At 35.5% G+C, this 22,180-nt stretch overlaps 1 protein-coding gene across 6 annotated transcripts in view; it reads left to right on the top strand.

Annotated features, from left to right (window-relative positions):
• LOC138714726 (uncharacterized transporter YutK-like) overlaps window positions 1–21,860 on the top strand; it is a 76,938-nt gene extending 55,078 nt beyond the window's left edge. For all 6 annotated transcript variants that reach the window (XM_069846819.1, XM_069846816.1, XM_069846817.1 and 3 more), the window contains 6 exons: window positions 1,542–1,635; window positions 7,178–7,337; window positions 9,246–9,414; window positions 12,338–12,496; window positions 18,171–18,351; window positions 21,420–21,860. In XM_069846819.1, the coding sequence (XP_069702920.1) occupies window positions 1,542–1,635; window positions 7,178–7,337; window positions 9,246–9,414; window positions 12,338–12,496; window positions 18,171–18,351; window positions 21,420–21,520 (864 nt within the window). In that variant the 3' untranslated portion in view covers window positions 21,521–21,860. The remainder of the gene's footprint in view (window positions 1–1,541; window positions 1,636–7,177; window positions 7,338–9,245; window positions 9,415–12,337; window positions 12,497–18,170; window positions 18,352–21,419) is intronic.
• The last annotated feature ends 320 nt before the right edge of the window (window positions 21,861–22,180 follow it).

Genomic DNA, 22,180 nt, shown 5'->3' with positions numbered 1-22,180 from the left:
AACCGGGACCGCGTATTAGCGAGAGTGGGTCATTTTTGGATTTTTTTAAATTTTAATACAAAGGTATGAATCAGCATAAACATTTGTTGAAGACATTTGAGGATTAATTAATGTAATTATTCAGGATAAAAGGTTATTTTATTTTCTTTCCATTCAGAAAATGTCAGAACAAATACACTGTCTTATCAAAGTGCCCCTTTATTAAAAAAGTCAAAAATTGTTTTCTATCTTGCACTTAATCCAGTGCTATGAATAATTGCATTTTCCACACGATTTAAATCGGAAGTGACATCAGTAATTTGATTACTAGAAACATTAATGAATCTACGAATCACAGACACTGCGGCAAGGGCTTCGTTGCGAGAAGGATTTGGAATGTCTACTGCTTCCACTTCCTCTTCGTCTAGTCATACTGACAATGCGATTTAAAGCTTCCACCAAGAAGGACAAGCTCTAAATACAGTAATCTTGCAGGTACTGGTACTCAAGGGTAGCATTCCATTCTATTGTATTCACCAAATAATATTCTTGAATATGCGGGCGCAAATGTAGAAGTCCAGGAAAAATTTCTCAGTATCTTTAAAGTACGATATTTTTTTAATTTTCATCAGTTAAAAGAGTGTATTAAATGGGATGATGAGCGTATTAAATGGTGGATTTTACATTGTTTTATATAGGAATCTCAAGGGACCAGACAAAAAGAGCGTATAATGTGGGATAGCATAACAAATGGGTATGTATTATCAGGGTTTTGCTGTCCTTCCCTTTTCCCTTCCATTTCTGTTCTACCCCCACCCTCTTTTTCTGAGGAGGGCCCGAAGGCTTCCACCACAACCTGAGGCTTATTGTGCCGACCTCCTTACTATGGAATGATTGTTGAAGTCCTTAGGACTGCATTCCTGTGAGTACGTGATTCAATGCTTTATGCCATCTTATCGATTCAGCCATGGCATCCAAGTCTGACAGTCGCCCTGTTGATTTTCCGTAGCCTTCTCAGATCGCGTACTACGTCCTGCTGCATCCTATATTGACCTGAAGTTCACAGCACCATAGATATCCTGGTTCATCATGATGCCATCTGTCAGTCTCCTACTTTCATTTTTGCCATGCATTTATTGTATAACATTTTTAGTCATTTATAATACTTCCATGTAGGCCAATACCAATTTCTCCTACACCTACCATAATTTTAAAAATTAAATATTATCGTAAGCCTTATCTAAATCCACAAAAGTAAGTGCAGTAGTTGACTTACTCCTGTTTTTTTTTTTTTTTTTTCATGAATTGTTTTAAACAAAATATGTAGTCTGAAGTCGATCAGCCTACTCTGAATCCTGTCTGTCCTTTTCTTTCCTATTGTCTCTAACTTCTTCCTCTAGAAAGTGTTTGTTTTACCATATAGACGATTAAAAATATTTTTGTTATTGTTATTCATCTATAATGTCTACATTATATTTGTTTTACTTTGGAAATTTCAATAAAAGATATATTATTGCATCATAAAGTAAAACAACATAAGTTATTTGTTCTTTGAATTCCAGTCGGAGTCACCACTCTTGTTCAAACCATATATTAAAGATCTTACAAAATCAGAGTTGCATGCCGTTATGACAGAAGGATTCGCAACTGTCGCCGGTAAGTGTGAAAATTGTGGAAGGAGGGTTGTAAACTCATTTATAATTCCCCCTGATATAAAAAATATTTGTAGTAAAGATAGTGTGTCTACATGATAAAATTCCCTGCAGGTGTAATGTCTTGAAATTGGAAACTATTCTTTGAAGAAAAAGGATGAATTATGTTCCTGCCTTTAATATGATGAAGAAATTATCACTGCGCATTTAGAAATAAAACTGTAGGTGAAATTTTTGGCAGTATAAGGGGTAATTAATTTATTGAAAGTTTGCTACAAACTAATATTGAATTCCTCCAGGGTGGAGAGTAAAATGTTGAAATTCATTGTAGGTAGTAAAATTAAATTAAACTTATGAAAGATAAAGTAATAAATGCTAACTGTATTTTACCATCATTTTTTCAAAGGTAAACATGTAAGGTGCTACGTTCAAATCAAAACAAATAAATTTACTCTACAATCTAAACCATATTGTATATTCACATTCAATTTTATTTCTCTGTAATTAATGTATTTCTTTATAACTTAAGCCACTTTTCTTACAGTTATAGCTCTGAAGTATTGAGTTAAAATTTAAAAACTTACATAATTAAATTTAATTGAGGATTATATAGAATAACTCGGTTAAGAGAGAAGTTTTATATAATATTCTTATCGAATTTGGTATTCCCAAGAAACTAGTTCGATTAATTAAAATGTGTCTTAGTGAAACTTACAGCAGAGACCGTATAGGCCAGTTTCTATCTGATGCTTTTCCAATTCACTGCGGGCTAAAACAGGGAGATGCACTATCACCTTTACTTTTTAACTTCGCTCTAGAATATGCCATTAGGAAAGTTCAGGATAATAGACAGGGTTTGGAGTTGAATGGGTTATGTCAGCTTCTTGTCTATGCGGATGACGTTAATATGCTAGGGGAAAATCCACAAACGATAAGGGAAAACGCGGAAATTCTAGTTGACGCAAGTAAAGCAATAGGGTTGGAAGTAAATCCCGAAAAGACAAAGTATATGATTATGTGACCAGAATATTGTACGAAATGGAACTATAAAAATTGGAGTTTTATCTTTCGAAGAGGTGGAAAAATTTAAATATCTTGGAGCAACAGTAACAATAATTAATATAAATGACACTCGGGAGGAAATTAAACGCAGAATAAATATGGGAAATGCCTGTTATTATTCGGTTGAGAAGCTTTTGTCATCTAGTCTTCTGTCAAAAAATCTGAAAGTTAGAATTTATAAAACAGTTATATTACCAGTTGTTCTGTATGGTTGTGAAACTTGGACTCTCACTTTGAGAGAGGAACAGAGATTAAGGGTGTTTGAGAATAAGGTTTTTAGAAAAATATTTGGGGCTAAGAGGGATGAAGTTACAGGAGAATGGAGAAAGTTACACAACGCAGAGCTGCACGCATTGTATTCTTCACCTGACATAATTAGGAACATAAAATCCAGACGTTTGAGATGGGCAGGACATGTAGCACGTATGGGCGAATCCAGAAATGCATATAGAGTGTTAGTTGGGAGGCCAGAGACGTAGGTGGGAAGATAATATTAAAATGGATTTGAGGGAGGTGGGATATGATGGTAGAGACTGGATTAATCTTGCTCAGGATAGGGACCAATGGCGGGCTTATGTGAGGGCGGCAATGAACCTCCGGGTTCCTTAAAAGCCAGTAAGTAAGTAAGTAAGTTATATAGAATAAAGCATTTTAAAACAGTGGAAGTGAAGAAATGAAGACTTACATTTCCGTGATAGCAGTGAGAGGTGGTGATTAATTTTCCTTATCCATATCACCTCATCTCGCCTCATTGAATCCTCTCTATTGATACATTAACTTAATTTGTAGTACAAATTAAATACAATAGAATCCCGATTATCCGGACATTATGGGCCGAGGGCAATCCAGACAAGCAAATATCCGTATAATACAGACGGTGAGAGCGCTATATGGATTTTGATCTTGTAATCTTAATGGGGCAAAGGTCGGACCCAGTAATGTAGAAAGACGTGACTCACATGTACATAATAAACGAGTTTTTAATTCATAATACGAAATTATTGGGGATCATCAGTGCTATTTTAGGTGTAATAGATCGACTATTGATCAATTTTTTTTTGTATTCGACAGATATTGGAGAAAAAATGGGAGTATAAGGGTACAGTAGATCAGTTATTCATAGATTTCAAAAAGGCATATGACTCGGTTAAGAGAGAAGTTTTATATAATATTCTTATTGAATTTGGTATTCCCAAGAAATTAGTTCGATTAATTAAAAAAAAAAAAACTTACAGGAGAATGGAGAAAGTTACACAACACAGAACTGCACGCATCGTATTCTTCACCTGACATAATTAGGAACATTAAATCCAGACGTTTGAGATGGGCAAGGCATGTGGCATGTAGGGGCGAATCCAGAAATGCATGTAGAATGTTAGTTGGGAGACTAGAGGGAAAAAGACCTTTGGGGAGGCCGAGACGTAGATGGGAGGATAATATTAAAATGGGTTTGAGGGAGGTGGGATGTGATGATAGAGACTGGATTAATCTTGCACAGGATAGGGACCAATGGCGGACTTATGTGAGGGCGGCAATGAACCTGTGGGTTCCTTCAAAGCCATTTGTAAGTAAGTACAGTACAGTATGTAACTGACTTTAACCCTTCAGTACTCGAGTACTTCTTCGTAATGTACTCAGTCGTGTGGGGGACAGCTGTCATCCAAGTTATTTTCTTGCTTTAGAGATTGAATTTGAACATTCTTTACAATATGAATGGTTACATAAATGTGTCACTACGGAGTATATACAGTTTATTTATAAATAAATATAGGTAAAAATAATTTCGAAACAATTAATTTATTCATAATGAATATAATATTATGAGACTTGAATGTAATATCAATGTAATTATCAACAATATCGACTTCATTGGAAAAAACATGTCGAAAGGATGGATCGCATACGGTGGCATAAACAGATTCTTACTTATGTACCAAGAGAAAAGAGGAAATTGGGAAGACCACGCAAGCGCTGGCATGAGACCGTAACAGATCCTGCAGGGTCTAATACGTGAGGGATATGATGATTATGATGATGATAATGAATATAATAATTATTTATGTGTAAATTTCAAATACTTGTTATATTTACCTACAAAATTAACATCAGAAACACGTTTACAATATTTGCTTCATTGTGAAAATCTTTCTATAGAATAATACCTTGTGTCCTATTGTCCTTGGATTATCCTTCAAAACTCTTTATTCCTGAAAGCTTTCTACAGACATGTCTTTACACTAAGTAGTTATTTACAAGCAATTTACACAGACATCCTAAAATAGTTGGCATATGTCCATTTTGAATATTATTTTCACACATCATTTCTAGTCTTTTCATCTCGACACCTATCAAATTGGTAACAACGGCCCCTGGATTCATTTTTTTGTTCTGGGGCTGGCATAGCAGATTCTTGAATTCACAGTAATACTTGAGAACGCCTTCTAATTTCTGAAGGAATTTGATAAACGTAGATCTACAATCCTTCGAAGTTCAATAGAACAAATTATCCCTAAAGATATGTATACTGTAGGCCTATAACTCAGAAAAATGAATACTTGCCGCAACTTTGCAGAAACCATAACGTAAAAAGTCGCATGGCGACAATTGTCACCCAGAAGAATAAACCTTAGCTACACAAGTTATACGAGCAACTTCAAGACTGAAACTAAAGAATGTTATTATGTGAGCTTGGGTTTGGAGATACCTAAAGCCCCACGGTTGTAAACCCTTTCTAGGAAAACAACAATGAAAAGAAACACGTTGGTTGACAGGTGTCTCCCGCGCAAGTACTGAAGGGTTAAAAAACTTTGTTATTGTTCAGTACTGTAATTATATACGTACATTACTGTAATAAAAAAAAGTGATCCGGATAATGGAAGACTGAATAATCAGGACTACTGTATATAAGAAAAGAGGCCAAAAATACAGGGTGTTTCAAAAATACGGGGCATAATTTCAGGTATGTATTTCCCACATGTAGACAATCAAAATAGTTCATTACAACATGTGACCGGAAATGCTTTATTTCCGAGTTATGGCCTTCACAACATTGAAATTCACCGGAACGTTTTTCTTTCCGCAGGTCGTTGCCGTCAAAGGAGACATTAAGAGGGCACTCTGACAGTTCATTCCGAGGCGAAGGTTACATTCAGTGTTGTGTAGGCGTTAGACTGTGCGACATATATTCAAATCAAGAGTGGCAGAGATACACTTCATGTATGGTAAGGGAGACGGCAATGCTGCGCTGGCTCGTCGTTTGTACCAGGAGAGGTACCCACAGCAACAATGTCCAGATCGGAAGACATTTGTACGTCTCCATTATCGTCTGTGCGAGTATGGAAAATTTAACTCTCCTGGTTTGGGAAGGGGACGACCAAGATCTACAACTCCAGAAGTACAGGAGGAGATTCTGGAGGCTGTGAACATGACTCCTTCTATCAGCACACGAAGGGTAGCATTGCAAGTTTCTCATACGACTGTCTGGAGACTGTTGAAAGAGTATCAATTGTATCCTTATCATTTGCAACGTGTACATGCCCTGTCACCAGCAGATTACCCTGCACGAGTTAGGTTCTCTCAGTGGTTCTTGCAGCAGTGTGGTGTAAATCCGAACTTTCCTGCCTTAGTATTATTTACAGATGAAGCACAGTTCACACGAGATGGCATAAGAAATTTCCACAATCAGCATGTATGGGCGTATGAAAACCCACGTGCAACTGTTCCATCTCATCACCAGGTGCGGTTCTCCCTCAACATGTGGGCCGGTATCATTGGTGATCGATTAGTTGGACCCCATGTACTTGTAAACAGGCTTACGGGGCAGGCGTACACAAACTTCCTGTAAAACACCATACCTCATGTTTTAGAAGACACTCCACTGATCAATCGTCAACACATTCACTTCTTGCATGATGGCGCTCCTGCACACTTCAGTCGTATGGCTCGCCGGTACTTGGATCGAAGGTTTCCTGATTGATGGATAGGTAGAGGTGGCCCAATTGCTTGGCCTCCACGCTCACCTGATCTGAACCCTCTCGATTTCTACTTGTGGGGCCATTTAAAATCATTGGTTTATTCATCTCTGGTGCCTGATTTGGAATCCCTTCGGAATCGAATTGTGGCATATTCTGAGGACATACGCAATACTCCTGGAGTTTGGGATCGTGTTCGCAGGTCAATGAGACATCGATGTGAGGTCTTATTCAAGCAGGAGGTGGACATTTTGAACATCTTCTGTAATGACAACGATCTGCATAAAGAAAAACGTTCCGGTGAATTTCAATGTTGTGAAGGCCATAACTCGGAAATGAAGCATTTCCGGACACATGTTGTAATGAACTATTTTGATTGTCTACATGTGAGAAATACATACCTGAAATTATGCCCCGTATTTTTTTAAACACCCTGTATAATTCATCCAGAACTGTCAGTCGAAGTTGCATTTAATCTGGTTCCTCAACGGAACTGTAACGGTCAATTTCCAGGCACTGTTCTGGCAGCGTACATCAGTTTTAAAGTGGAGCCAGCTCACCTGATCACAGCATCTGTCATGTCTGCACCAGCAGCTCTCTGCTTCTCCAAACTCTTCTATCCAGAGACAGAGGAGAGTAAGAATAAGGCTGAGGACATGCAGGTACACAAAAGGTGAGTGTCTTCACTTAATGAATTATCATCTGAGAATTAAACTACATTTTGGTAGTCAAGTAGTTGCAGTAGACCGTTGTCAATCAAATGTTGTATTAAAAACTTTTATGTTTAACCAGATCATGATAAACGAGGTACATTAGTCTTTCATTACGTACTCATTTCTCTTTTTCTTTGTTTTTTCTTTCTTTTATATGGCCTATAAGTCTATTGAAGCAAAGACAGCATAGCATTTGCAACATAAGAGGTCACATCGTCACATAGCTATACCTAAACAGGTTTCACCTCTTTATTTGCCTTTATACCTTTGTTTTTTATCCTCTATTTGTTCCTTTATACTGGTACCTTTGTTTCTTTTGTCTTCTCTTTGTCCCTTTGTTGCTCTTTATTTCTTTTGCCTTCTATTTGTCCATTTGTTTCTTTTGTCTTCTCTTTGTCCCTTTGTTGCTCTTTATTTCTTTTGTCTTCTATTTGTCCATTTGTTTCTTTTGTATTCTCTTTGTACCTTTGTTGCTCTTTATTTCTTTTGCCTTCTATTTGTCCATTTGTTTCTTTTGTCTTCTCTTTGTCCCTTTGTTGCTCTTTATTTCTTTTGCCTTCTATTTGTCCATTTGTTTCTTTTGTCTTCTCTTTGTCCCTTTGTTGCTCTTTATTTCTTTTGCCTTCTATTTGTCCATTTGTTTCTTTTGTCTTCTCTTTGTCCCTTTGTTGCTCTTTATTTCTTTTGCCTTCTATTTGTCCATTTGTTTCTTTTGTATTCTCTTTGTACTTTTGTTGCTCTTTATTTCTTTTGCCTTCTATTTGTCCATTTGTTTCTTTTGTATTCTCTTTGTCCCTTTGTTGCTCTTTATTTCTTTTGCCTTCTATTTGTCCATTTGTTTCTTTTGTCTTCTCTTTGTCCCTTTGTTGCTCTTTATTTCTTTTGCCTTCTATTTGTCCATTTGTTTCTTTTGTCTTCTCTTTGTCCCTCTGTTACTCTTTATTTCTTTTGCCTTCTATTTGTCCATTTGTTTCTTTTGTATTCTCTTTGTCCCTTTGTTGCTCTTTATTTCTTTTGCCTTCTATTTGTCCATTTGTTTCTTTTGTCTTCTCTTTGTCCCTTTGTTGCTCTTTATTTCTTTTGCCTTCTATTTGTCCATTTGTTTCTTTTGTATTCTCTTTGTACCTTTGTTTCTTTTTGTCTTATTTTTGTACCTTTGTTCCTTTTGTCTTCTCTTTGTACTTTTGTTTCTTTTATCTTATCTTTCTTTTTTTCGTCCCCTTGTTTCTCTGTGTCATTTTGTTCCCCTTTGCCTCTTTGTTCAACTTTGTTTCTCTTCATCTCGTTTTCTCTCTCTGTCTCCTTTACATCTTTTCTTTCGTTTTTCTTCTCTTCGTTTTTTTTTCTTTTGTTTCTACTGTCTACTTATTTTTTCTCTCTTTTACCATTTCTTTTTCTCTTTTATTTTTGTTTTTAACCTTTATTTTATTTACTTCTTTCCCCCTGATCTATTTCTTTTTATTTTTTGTTTTGTTCCTTTCTCTCTTCTCTTTTTCTCTCCCTTTCTTTCTTTGTATTTTTTCATTTCTCTGTTTTTAATTATCTCCGTTTGTTTTGCAATTTCTCTGTGTTTTTGCTCTCTGTTTCTTTCCCTTCCTTTGCTTCGCTCTCTCTCTCTCTCTTTTCCCTTACTCCTGCGTTTCTTTATTTCTTTTCTTCTCTCCTTCTCTAAGCGGAAGAGATGAGTGTGAATGCGTGAATAAAACGTGTGAATGGATAGATGGGTGGATCAGTGAGTGCATGAGCAAATGATTGTAGAAGAAGTAGGCTATTACTCAATTGAGAGAAATTCCATGAACAGTAGTCATACTTTAGTAATGTACAAATCTGTGTTTTGGAGTTTTGGTAATTGCTAACTTTTGCTCCAGTGAGGACAGTAGCGTTCTGGACGCTGCCACAAAGGGAGCGCTTGCTGCTATTCAGCTGGTGCTTGGAATCATCGCCAATATCATTGCATTTGTTGCATTCATCGCATTCCTCAATGGTCTGCTCTCCTGGCTCGGAACACTCGTGGGTCTGCATGGACTGACATTGGAGGTAAGTTTAATAACTCCCTTGTGTTACGAAACAAGAATTCACATTAAATTCATAAATGCTCGTCAACACAATCCCTTCTGAATGGCACTCAAGTTTATTTTTCAGTTCTCATAAAGTTTCCTAATTTAAAATCTCCGTGTGCACCATTGTTGAGTAATGGTTAGCGTGCCTGAGCATGAAATGAGCAGGCTCGGATTCAAATCCTGGTTGGGACAAGTTAGCTGTTTGAGGCTTTTTCCGGGGTTTTTCCTTAACTAATAAGAAGCAAACTTTCGGCTCTGGACCCTCTACTCATTTCGCTGGCATTATCACTTTCATGTCATTCAGACACTAGATAACTGTAGTAGTTGATAAACTGCCGTAAAGTAAACCAATTTTAAAAAATCTCTGTAATTTTTCTAATAGTACACCAAACTAACACTTTACTATCCACTTCTATTCTCATGCTTTTCTTACAAGATTATTATAGCTGTCCCACTCTTTTCATAATATTAATGGAACACTGTTAGTCTGGTATCGTACTTTATATATCTGCCGTTAAATCTTTGTACTTAGGGTCCGTTACTATAGGAAAGACAGAATAAAAAATCATTTGGATTTTCCACTTTGACTAAAACAACTAACTATTTTTTGAACAAATGGTGGCTACACACACTTCTAAATACTTCGTATTTTATCTTATATTTTCGGCTTTAAAACATTTACAAATACTAGCAAATTTAATAAATACAGTCTGTATAAATTATTCTGACTTAGGAAACATTATATTTAAGTTGAATTTCCTGCACGTTGGATCTTTTTACTATGAGTAATTCTGTGTTGGCTATCTTACACTCTATAGCCACGGAGTGCACAGATGGAAGGGTTGCTGTAAATACAGCTAGTTCATTTTATGGGGAATACTGAGCTTAGCGACAGCGTACTTACCAATTACTTCAGATACTGCGGAAAATGACCTCCTCCTGCATTGAGACAGCCCTATATCTCTTAAACAAATTATGCGACACATCCTGCAGTTCAGCTTCAGTAATTTTTGTCACTTCCTGTCGTATTGCGTCCTTAAGTTGTTCTAAAGTATTTCTTTGTTCGGTGGGAAAGGCACATAAAAAATAATCATTTTTCAGGAGAGACTTTCATTTTAATTTACTCTTAACTGAATATAAGTATAATAATGAAATTCATGTATGTTGGTTAAAGTAAGACCCTTTTCAATTTAAAATACAAGAAATTTTATTATTTCAAAAATTAGAAAAAAATACTAGACTTATGTGATTAGGTACGACAGAAAAATTGACTTTTTTTTTACTTATTTGCCTTTTCCCGCTGACCAAAGATTTATTCATTCATTCATTCATTCATTCATTCATTCATTCATTCATTCATTCATTCATTCATTCATTCACATAACAGGTAAAGCCAATTACAATGTTCAAGACATAGGCTACAATTTACATAATTTATGAAACATAAACAATGAAAACGAAACACCCTTATTAAAAACAAAAATAAAGTATAGGAATTATTTTTATATACTTTATGCTTTAAGTTTAAGCTATGTATCTTCTTGTGAAGACAGTATATTCAGTTTTTAATTGTGAGATATATAGATTCCATTTGGATGTCCAATTACTGATATTATTTACAGCTGTTTGTATAACTCTTAATGATTCATTTGGATCGTTGTTCGTAGCACATATTGTAACATCATCTGTATAGATACTTATTTTTACCTCAGGTGGAACAACATCAGGTAAGTCATTATTATATTAAATAAATTTGGGCTTAAAACAGAACCTTGAGGTATACCACCTGTAATTTTGCTGGATAAAGATGGCACTATTTGGGGTAGCATTGTCCTGTTGAAAATAACCGTTTGTTTGTGTTCGTCTGTAAAGTTACGGTCACATGTCGCTATTTTTGCTGCGCAACTTTTGTACTGCAACTGCACACTAAATTTCATGCTGCGCAATCCGAGCGCTCCAAAAGTTGCAACTGGAGTCTGTTCACACACAAGGTGCTACCACACTCTACTATACTGTGGTGCTACTTTTGCAGCCGCGGTCTAGCTGCAGCTTTCCATCTCCGTGTTGCCTTTTCAATATACATTTTGTGGTTATGTTCGCATTAGAGTTTCAGATTATTATTTTTACCATAAAGCCATGAATGACATGAAATAGACATGACATACTATATGACATAAAAATGACATGAAATAGTGTGTCATGTCTATTTCATGTCATTTTTATGTCATATACGTCCTTAAAAGTAATATGTATATTTCTACGAAATGCTCACTTTTTTTTTAAATAACAAGTCTGTGTGTGATATGTCCTGGGAAAGTACCGGTACTGTATGTAATATGTCTGCATTTCATATATTGTGTATCTAGTTTTATATATTATATCTACTGGTATTTTATCTTATATCTTTGTATTTGTGTAATATAAATATGACTCTTATTGTCATACACATTTAATGTAATAACTTATGTGTATTTTATGTCATAATTATGTATGTATTTTATATAACTATTTGTACAGGGCTATAATATATATGATTTAATTACAGCCCTGATATACCTTCGGGTAAAATAGGGTTTTATAAATTTGGAAATTCAATAATAATACCATAAAGCCATTAAAAACGCCTGTATACTTAAATCATAAATGTTGACAATCCTGTTTGAAACTACGCTACGGAAAATTAAAAAAAAATGAATTATATCATCAGCAAATATACGTACTCTGACTGTGTTGTACATTTAGTAACTATTACAAATATCGGTAATTTATTTTCGTCACATTTAACATTAAAATATATCCAAACAATAAAAGTATCATTGGCACATTTGGGTGGCATTCTCTTTTCTGAGTCGTAACATGATCCTCTTTCTGCTCTGACTGCCATCACTGCTTCATTTCAGTTCATCCTGGGTAAAGTGTTGATACCACTGGCCTGGTTGATGGGAGTGGAGTGGAGTCAGTGTGAGGATGTGGCTCGCCTCATCGGACTGAAGACCATAGTGAACGAATTCGTAGCTTACGAGCAGCTCGGACAACTAAAGATAGCTAAAAAGCTTTCGGTAAGACCAGTAATTGAATCTCTGAATTAGTAGAGCTAATGCATAACATGTTTCGGGAATAAACCCCGAAAAAACAAAGTACATGATTATGTCTCGTGACCAGAACATAGTACAAAATGGAAATACTGTATAAAAATTGGAAATTTATCCTGTGAAAAAGTGGAAAAATACAAGTACCTTGGAACAACAGTAACAAAAATAAATAACACTCGAGAGGAAATTAAACACAGAATAAATATGGGAAATGCCTGTTATTATTCGGTAGAGAAGCTTTTATCATTCAGTCTGCTATCAAAAAATCCTAAAGTTAGAATTTATAAAACAGTCATCAGTGTAGTTTTAGGCGTAATAGATCGACTATTGATAAGATATTTTGTATCCGACAGATAATGGAAAAAAAAAATGGGAATATAAAAGTACAGTGCATCAGTTATTCATAGATTTCAAAAAGGCATATGACTTGGTTAAGAGAGACGTTTTATATGATATTCTTATTGAATTTGGTATTCCCAAGAAACTAGTTCGATTAATTAAAATGTGTCTCAGTGAAACATACAGCAGAGTCCGTATAGGTCAGTTTCTATCTGACGCTTTTCCAATTAACTGCGGGCTAAAGCAGGGAGATGAACTATCACCTTTACTTTTTAACTTCGCTTTAGAATATGCCATTAGGAAAGTTCAGGATAACAGTCAGGGTTTGGAATTGAACGGTTTACATCAGCTTCTTGTCTATGCGGATGACGTGAATATGTTAGGAGAAAATCCACAAACGATTAGGGAAAACACGGGAATTTTACTGGAAGCAAGTAAAGCGATCGGTTTGGAAGTAAATCCCGAAAAGACAAAGTATATGATTATGTCTCGTGACCAGAATATTGTACGAAATGGAAATATAAAAATTGGAGATTTATCCTTCGAAGGAGTGGAAAAATTCAAATATCTTGGAGCAACAGTAACAAATATAAATTACACTCGGGAGGAAATTAAACACAGAATAAATATGGGAAATGCCTGTTATTATTCGGTTGAGAAGCTTTTATCATCCAGTCTGCTGTCAAAAAATCTGAAAGTCAGAATTTATGAAACAGTTATATTATCGGTTGTTCTTTATGGTTGTGAAACTTGGACTCTCACTTCGAGACAGGAACATAGGTTAAGGGTGTTTGAGAATAAGGTGCTTAGGAAAATATTTGGGGCTAAGAGGGATGAAGTGACAGGAGAATGGAGAAAGTTACACAATGCAGAACTGCACGCATTGTATTCTTCACCTGACATAAATAGGAACATTAAATCCAGACGTTTGAGATGGGCAGGGCATGTAGCACGTATGGGTGAATAAATACAGAACAGTGGTTGTCAGCACTCGCTGAAATGGGTAGAGTGCATGGAGGGTAAGGAAATATGCTTCGTTGTGCACAAGGGATAGGGAGACAGCATAACCACTCACAGCCACGAAAGCACGCTAGGGCAGCAGTGTCTTGTCCGCGGGTAAGAGATGCTAGCTCCAGTGTTCTGATCACTACTGATATATAGTGTTAGTTAGAAGGCCAGGGAGGAAAAGACCTTTGGGGAGACCAAGGCGTAGTTGGGAGGATAATATTAAAATAGATTTGAGGGAGGTGGGATATGATGGTAAGGATTGTATTAATTCTGCTGAGGAAAGGGACTGATGGCGGACCTATGTGAGGGCGGCAATGAACCTCCGGGTTCCTTAAAAGCCGTAAGTAAGTAATGCATAACATGTAAAATCCAAAGCTATCACTGACCGATGTATTTACATGCCAAGGAGTTCAGGTCACCAAGAAGCACATTCAAAACATAGTGCAGAGTCGAAGAGATAATGCCATCTGTTTCAGTATCGACAAAAAACTGTTGAAAGAAATGTTATAAATTTAAGCCAGTGACAGTTCCTCGGGAAGAGAAGGGAGGAACGTCCTCCTCACATTTTTTTTTTCTTTTGAAAGTAAATACAAAATAAAATATGTGCCTTGAAATTCGAGGAAGATTCGATAATTTTTAAGTTCACAGCTATCAGAAAACCTCGGTTGATCGAGTTTTAAACGACGCGCACTCATGTGCTGCTAGAAAACTGTGAGAAAGATGCGAGATTGTTTGTGTGGAGGAAAGTCAATCCTTTCCTGTTTTACTGCAGTTAACAACATAGACAACAGCGCACTAGCGGCCAGAGAAAGAAGCAGAGTTTTAGAGCAAGTGAATGAACGGTTAGAGAGGAGATCCTCCTCTGAATCAGCGCATGGAAGGGAAATAGTGTAGCAGACGGAAACCGGCTGTTGTGCAGCAATCATGCGATGTTGCATTCAACCAGACTATAACACATCTAGAAGGAGACACAATAAAAACAGTTTTAACGCAAAGCTATGAAAGAGATCATATAAACTTTTTAAAAATATAAATCAAAATATATTATTCATTGCAATTTATATACCGGTAGGCTCTTATTCATGGTTTGAAACTTTCGAGGATATCTGAAAGTTAAAGTCGGGTTTATGTAAAACAAAGAAGAAGTAGTTCTACGTTATTATCGCAGATCTTTTTGGCCTCTGAAATTCACTTCCATTCATTGTGTACTAGACAGGGCGACAGCCAAGTTGTCAGTTTTTGTGCAAATATATTTGAAATTGAAAGTACTCCAAACTGCATTATTTTTAACATACTTACTTACTTACAAATGGCTTTTAAGGAACCCGAAGGTTCATTGCCGCCCTCACATAAGCCCGCCAGCGGTCCCCATCCTGTGCAAGATTAATCCAGTCTCTATCATCATACCCCACCTCCCTCAAATCCATTTTAATATTATCCTCCCATCTACGTCTCGGCCTCCCTAAAGGTCTTTTTCCATCCGGTCTCCCAACTAACACTCTATATGCATTTCTGGATTCGCCCATACGTGCTACATGCCCTGCCCATCTCAAACGTCTGGATTTAATGTTCCTAATTATGTCAGGTGAAGAATACAATGCGTGCAGTTCTGTGTTGTGTAACTTTCTCCATTCTCCTGTAACTTCATCCCGCTTAGCCGCAAATATTTTCCTAAGCACCTTATTCTCAAACACCCTGAACCTATGTTCCTCTCTCAGAGTGAGAGTCCAAGTTTCACAACCATACAGAAGAACCGGTAATATAACTGTTTTATAAATTCTAACTTTCAGATTTTTGGACAGCAGACTGGATGATAAGAGCTTCTCAACCGAATAATAACACGCATTTCCCATATTTATTCTGCGTTTAATTACCTCCCGAGTGTCATTTATATTTGTTACTGTTGCTCCAAGATATTTGAATTTTTCCACCTCTTCGAAGGATAAATCTCCAATTTTTATATTTCCATTTCGTACAATATTCTGGTCACGAGACATAATCATATACTTTGTCTTTTCGGGATTTTTAACATAAACAAATTAATCGACCACCGGCAGCTTTGAACAATAATGGGTAGTATTATTTTACAAGAACTGACATTCTACAAAAGCATGTGATACTGAACTTGTAAAATGTACATGTGGCAACACAGACCACGTGGGTGGGTGCAGTGTTCTCGCTTTCCTAACAATTATTTCCCATTCCGATTTCGTAAAACGGTTCCGATTACGTGTTAGTACCTAGTCTTTTCCAACACGTGTGATGCTGTACTGGTAGTGTGTGCGAAAAATGCTGCGAGGTTGTGAATTTCCTTGTAATTGTTAATTTGTGCAATTATTCAATAATGAATGGAAGTGAAAACATATTATATTTTGGACAATTTAGGAAACTCAGCTTACAAGAACAGATTATTGCTATACAAAAGGGATGGCCAACCACGACACTACCTGGTCTTACATGTATGCATATAGGCTAATCTGTAGCTTGTTTCATTGGAGAAGGTGTCATTTTGTGCTGTTAACTTCTTTCCTCCTCTTAAGAAATATGCAGGAGCCGCCACTGATTTAAGCATACAAATTGTAATTGGTAGATGGGAACTCAACATGCGAAAAAATTAAAGTATATTTAATTAATATTATTCCAACAATATTATCAATATAAGACATTATTCTGTAGTGAGCAGTTGCCACTGCAACTGTATTACAGAGCATTCGCTTACGTAATGTAAGTTAACTAGGCAGTGAGCAACCAGCGCAAAGGCCTTGCAACGCATGGCAAATCATCTCCCTCATGTTCAGGAGTTTTATTACTACTGAACTTAACTTGAGGTGTTGGAAATGGTGTCCTGCTGCAACACATCTGACATTCTTTAAGATTTAAGAATTTTAGTGGCTTCATATGGTACGGTTTCAGAGACACCAGTTTTCAGTTTCTTGCACGAGATGACGGAGAGATTTTTGTTGGATGTGTTGCAATCTTTCCCCTATTTTATCCAATTTTTTCTCACAATTACTAAGTACATCCATAGTCTTTTGCTGCTTTTATTCAATACTGACCCCGTTTCTCTCAATTTTTAACGAGGTTGCATATTATGGTGTTGCTATGTGGGACGGTACCTAGCGTCCACACCTGTGAGTAATGGTCAGCGCGTCTGGCCGCGAAACCAGGTGGCCCGGGTTCGAATCCCAGTCGGGGCAAGTTACCTGGTTGAGGTTTTTTCTGGGGTTTTCCCTCAACCCAATATGAGCAAATGCTGGGTAACTTTAGGTGTTGGACCCCGGACTCATTTCACCGGCATTATCACCTTCATTCCATTCAGACGCTAAATAACCTAGATGTTGATACAGCGTCGTAAAATAACCCAATAAAATAAAAAAAAAAATAAAAACGGTACCTAGCATTAAGAAAATTTTCTTGCAAAATAGTCTTTTTACCATTCCGCAATCATTCTCTTTCAGATAAATCTCTACCATGAAAATCCTTTGCTCTAATGTAAATTTTTGTGGTTCTATCTGAGTAAGTTAATCTAAACACTTCACTAACACACTCAGAAGAATAACACGCAATCTAACGCCAACACAACCACTCTTAAATCTAAACACTTCATTAACACACTCAGAAGAATAACACGCAATCTAACGCCAACACAACCACTTTTAAATCTAAACACTTCACTAACACACTCAGAAGAATAACACGCAATCTAACGCCAACACAACCACTCTTAAATCTAAACACTTCACTAACACACTCAGAAGAATAACACGCAATCTAACGCCAACACAACCACTTTTAAATCTGAACACTTCACTAACATGATCAGAAGAATAACACATAATTTAACGTCAACACAACCACTCCTAAATCTAAACACTTCACTAACATAATCAGAAGAATAACACGCAATCTAATGTCAACACAACCACCACTCCTACAGAGAAACTGAACTGGACTGCCGAACATGCGGGAGATGGTTTGCTGCATGTTGCATGGTCTTCGTGCCGGTCTTGCACTTGCCCAGTCGACCTACATTATGTAAGCAAACACTCTGTAGTAAAATCTCTTAATTTCCTACCAAAATAATTGTTTTTACTATTTAAAACATACAGAAGTTCGTGTCACTTTCTTATTAAATTTGTAGACTTGATACCTAACAACAGTTTCTGAATTTCCTCAAGAATTAGAACAAAAATGAATACAAATATTACTTTGTTAGATTAAGTTCTATGTAAATGCAGAGTAATTAACTGAATTTTGATGTATTCGTGAAAGTTCTTCCTTATTTTAATTCTAGCCAAGATCAGAAATGATCGCAACATATGCACTTTGTGGATTTTCTAATCCTGGGTCAATTGGTATCAGTATTGGAACACTGAGTACGATGGCTCCCAATCAAAAGAGTGCTATAACTGAGGTGGCAGTCAGAGCCTTCATTGCAGGCAGCGCTACCTGTTTCCTCACTGCTTGCATCGCTGGTGAGTCAGAAATGTTACTGTACTTCTTTTATATTCCTGTAAAATAGTAGGCTCACTTAAGTTTTTCACCTCCGACTATATTTTAACTGTACTGCTGCTGTATACACAATACGATAAATGTAAATTAAATTATATCGAAGGGGACATCTCATGCACATAATGATTTTTTTATTTAAATTTTCAAAATGTAATGTTCAATCTTCTTAATGTATCCAGCTGTTCGCTGACAACATAAAGTCCACTATAGTCCACTGTAGTCTATTCAGTTGTTGTTTTTCACGAGAAATGAGGGGTATTTTGATCGGTGTTCATTATAGATGCCTGTTGCTAGTAGCCAGAGGTGTGTCTTCTGCAACTGGTACTGATGATTTTAATTTACTTCTTTTGTGGTTTATGGATGGACAGTATAGAAGAATGTGTTCCAGATCTTCATCATGATTATTACACCACAGACAAGTAGGATTATCAAAAATGTGAAATCAGTGAAGGTACACTTGAGTGACAATGTGACCTGTTCTGGCTCTTGTTAAAAATGTGTAAAATTCTCTGGAGGTAAAATAGTCCCTCAATCGGATCTCCGGGTAGGGACTGCACTGAGAGATGCCAAGAATCGTACTAAAGTACTTATTTGGAACACCAAAAAATCACACCATCCAGTCAATCGGAGCCAAATTTAATATTGGAAAGAACCATATAATGAGACAAAGAGGCAAATATAATACCAAAAGGATTGAAGTATTGTGTCAGTCCAATGCAGAAGCAAAATCCATTCTCTGTAATATAAAAAATTAGGCTAAAAAGAATAAATTCCATGTCTCATTGAGTAGTACATTTAAAGACCGAGAATTAAAACGAAAAGGCAACATTAATGAAAAAGATATAGACACTCTAAAAATTTTACAATGGAACTCTAGGTCTTTAAGAAACAAAATGGATTTATTAAAGCAAGAAGTTCAGGACAAAAATCCTTCTATAATATGCATACAAGAATCTTTTCAGATTGCTGATATTTTAAAATTTTACAAATTTGCTGACTACAAAATTTTTAATGTTTCGTGAAGATAGAGGGGCTGGAGGTATTGTTACCATGATCATAACTCCATTCATGTAATTGAATCTAAACAACAATTTAAAGGCAAATTGAATACATTAGGACAAAATTATTACTTCAAAATAATATTTCATTTTCACTTGTCAATGTATATATACCTCCAGGCCTAAACCTAGTAATGGATGATATACAACAATTGATCCCATCTGATCGCAAGTTTCAAGATGTAAAGATCAACATCTTTTAATGGGAATACAGTAACACTGTATTTTACTGTGGTAATGTTTCACATATTGTGGAGATGACATTAAAGTGATATACAGAATTATATAAAAAATAAACATAATTACTCTGGAAAAGTAAAACAAGAAATCCTTGAAGTGTGCAGTTACATTTCTCACAGTGGGTGCTTTATAAATAGTGTTCAAAAACAAGACTATTTGCATTACAACACTCCTGTGCATGCCCCATAGGGTTGCCAACCCTCCCGTATTTCCCAGGATCTCCCGTATTTAGTCTCCATTTTTAAGAGTCTCCTGGCTCCTATAGTTTTTTCTTTGATGACTTTTCTCCCTTATTTTTTTATAATGTAAAAATCTATTTGAAACACTTAATTTTTCCGTGATTGAAGGGTGATCTGAGTAAATTCAACAGTAGATCTTCCAACATTTGATTAAGATGTATCTCAAGAAATGCCTGTACTTTCGACCATCAATTCTGATGTCAACATTATGAAATTTAAACACATAGGTAGCGAGGGAAGTGCGTTAGAGATCGTTTTTATGTTTACTCTGCCTTGTGACATTAAAAAAGCCAGTAAACTAGTCAGGCATAGCTAACCCAAGAATTACAATACAAAATATATTAGATTCCTATTTCAAATTATGAATTTCATCTCCAAATCTCGAACGTTATGTGTAATAAATATAATATAATAATTCAATCTTCCTCAACTTAGTGAGGTTGCCAAAGACAAAGAATGTTAAACAGTAACATTTAAAATGACATTAAAAATGTCTTACAAGAAACTAAAATTTGCAGTAGATAATATTTTACATACCGGTAATGAAAATTTATAAAAATACAGATAAAAAAATAGACTGAGAAAATTCAACTGTAATTTGAATTGAAATACAAATGTCGCCATAAAATCTGCATCAGATGTCCCCTTCGATATAATTTAATTTCTATTATTTCTATCTTATAATAGAATTAATTTGATTTTACAAGTTTCTCCTGACAAAAAAAAAATAGAACACTTAAAATGGCTGAAACCTCCCTAGTTTCTCTTGTAGCTTCTTGGAAATTTGCACCATTGTAGTAAAATATCACATTTTTTTTTTTTAAATTTTGGCACTTATCGCCTTTCTACTGTTAAATATCCAATTATATTTTTTTTTAATTTGGGAGTGCAATTTTTGGTGGTAAAATTGGTTTCGCTGATATCTTGTACAATTTTGAATATTTTAAATTATTTCTTTTCTGTTTTATTCATAATGCGTGTGTTAATAAATTGTGTCATTATCAGTTGAATAAATAAATAAGAAATATTTTTTGCCATGAATTGTAAAATTTTGATAATTTTTACATGAAGAATTAATGGAAAAGAACTTGAAACTGTGAAATAGTGCTAACAGCAGGGTTTGTTCTCGAAAGTGAAATACACTTGCACATAAAATTTCATGACTTTATCTTAAAAAAAATGTGGAAGTTATTTGGGAATCTTACATTACGGGATGTGAGGGACAAACTAACCGAAGAGACAAGTTCTGTTCATGTTTAAATGGCCAAGTCATAATTAATTCATAAGTCATAAGTGTTAGAGATATTTAATTTTTTTTTTTTTTTTTTTACTATAAAGGAAAGTAAATAATGTTTCCGATTTTTGAAGATGTGTTTGCCCCCTTAAGATATAAACACAATTTTCTTCGAAATGTATGATATATATATATATATATATATATATATATATATATATATTTTAATTTTGATGCAGTATTTCGTTTTATGTTTTCAGGTTTATTAATGCCAAATGATTTCTATCCGGAAATTAAGACGAATGTTGAAATGCCAATTTTCAATGTCTCATTCGAAGTGCCACAATTTGCTGATGTGTGAAATATAAGTGATTGTTATGATATTAATTGCGTGAGCCAACCACCCATCACCATACGAAATGCAAAATGTAAATAAATGACAAATAACAACCGAATATATACGAGAAAAATAATGTTAAAATAAAATGAAATGTTGTTGCAAATTTTGCAGCTGTCTTTCCTGACAAAGCTCCAAGATGAAGGTAAAGATTGTTAGAGAAAGACACAGATCCTGTGTTGATATTGTATTTATTTTATTATCTTTTATATTTCTTTTTAGAACAAGCATATCTACACATGTAGGCCTACTGTGTTATGACAAAGTATTACTGTACTTATTATAATAAACTGATACAATAGAATTACGGTACTGTCATTGCATGATACATAGCTACGTTTACATTATAAGCATTACGTAATAATTAATGCATATACATATATACATAGTATTCTGCCCAAGGAAAGGTCTTTCACTGCAAACCCAGCATTCTCTAATCTTTCCTATTTTCTGCCTTCCTATTTGTCTCCACATATGATCCATATATCTTAATGTCATCCATCATCTGATATCTTCTTCTGCCCCAAACTCTTCTCCCGTTTACCATTCCTTCCAGTGCATCCTTTAGTAGGCAATTTCTTCTCAGCCAGTGACCCAGTCAATTCCTTTTCTCTTCCTGATCAG

The sequence above is a fragment of the Periplaneta americana genome, chromosome 15, assembly GCF_040183065.1.
Source record: "Periplaneta americana isolate PAMFEO1 chromosome 15, P.americana_PAMFEO1_priV1, whole genome shotgun sequence".
Taxonomy (NCBI): domain Eukaryota; kingdom Metazoa; phylum Arthropoda; class Insecta; order Blattodea; family Blattidae; genus Periplaneta; species Periplaneta americana.
Note: the sequence above shows the minus strand (reverse complement) of the source record. Positions and strands in the feature narration are given on the sequence as shown.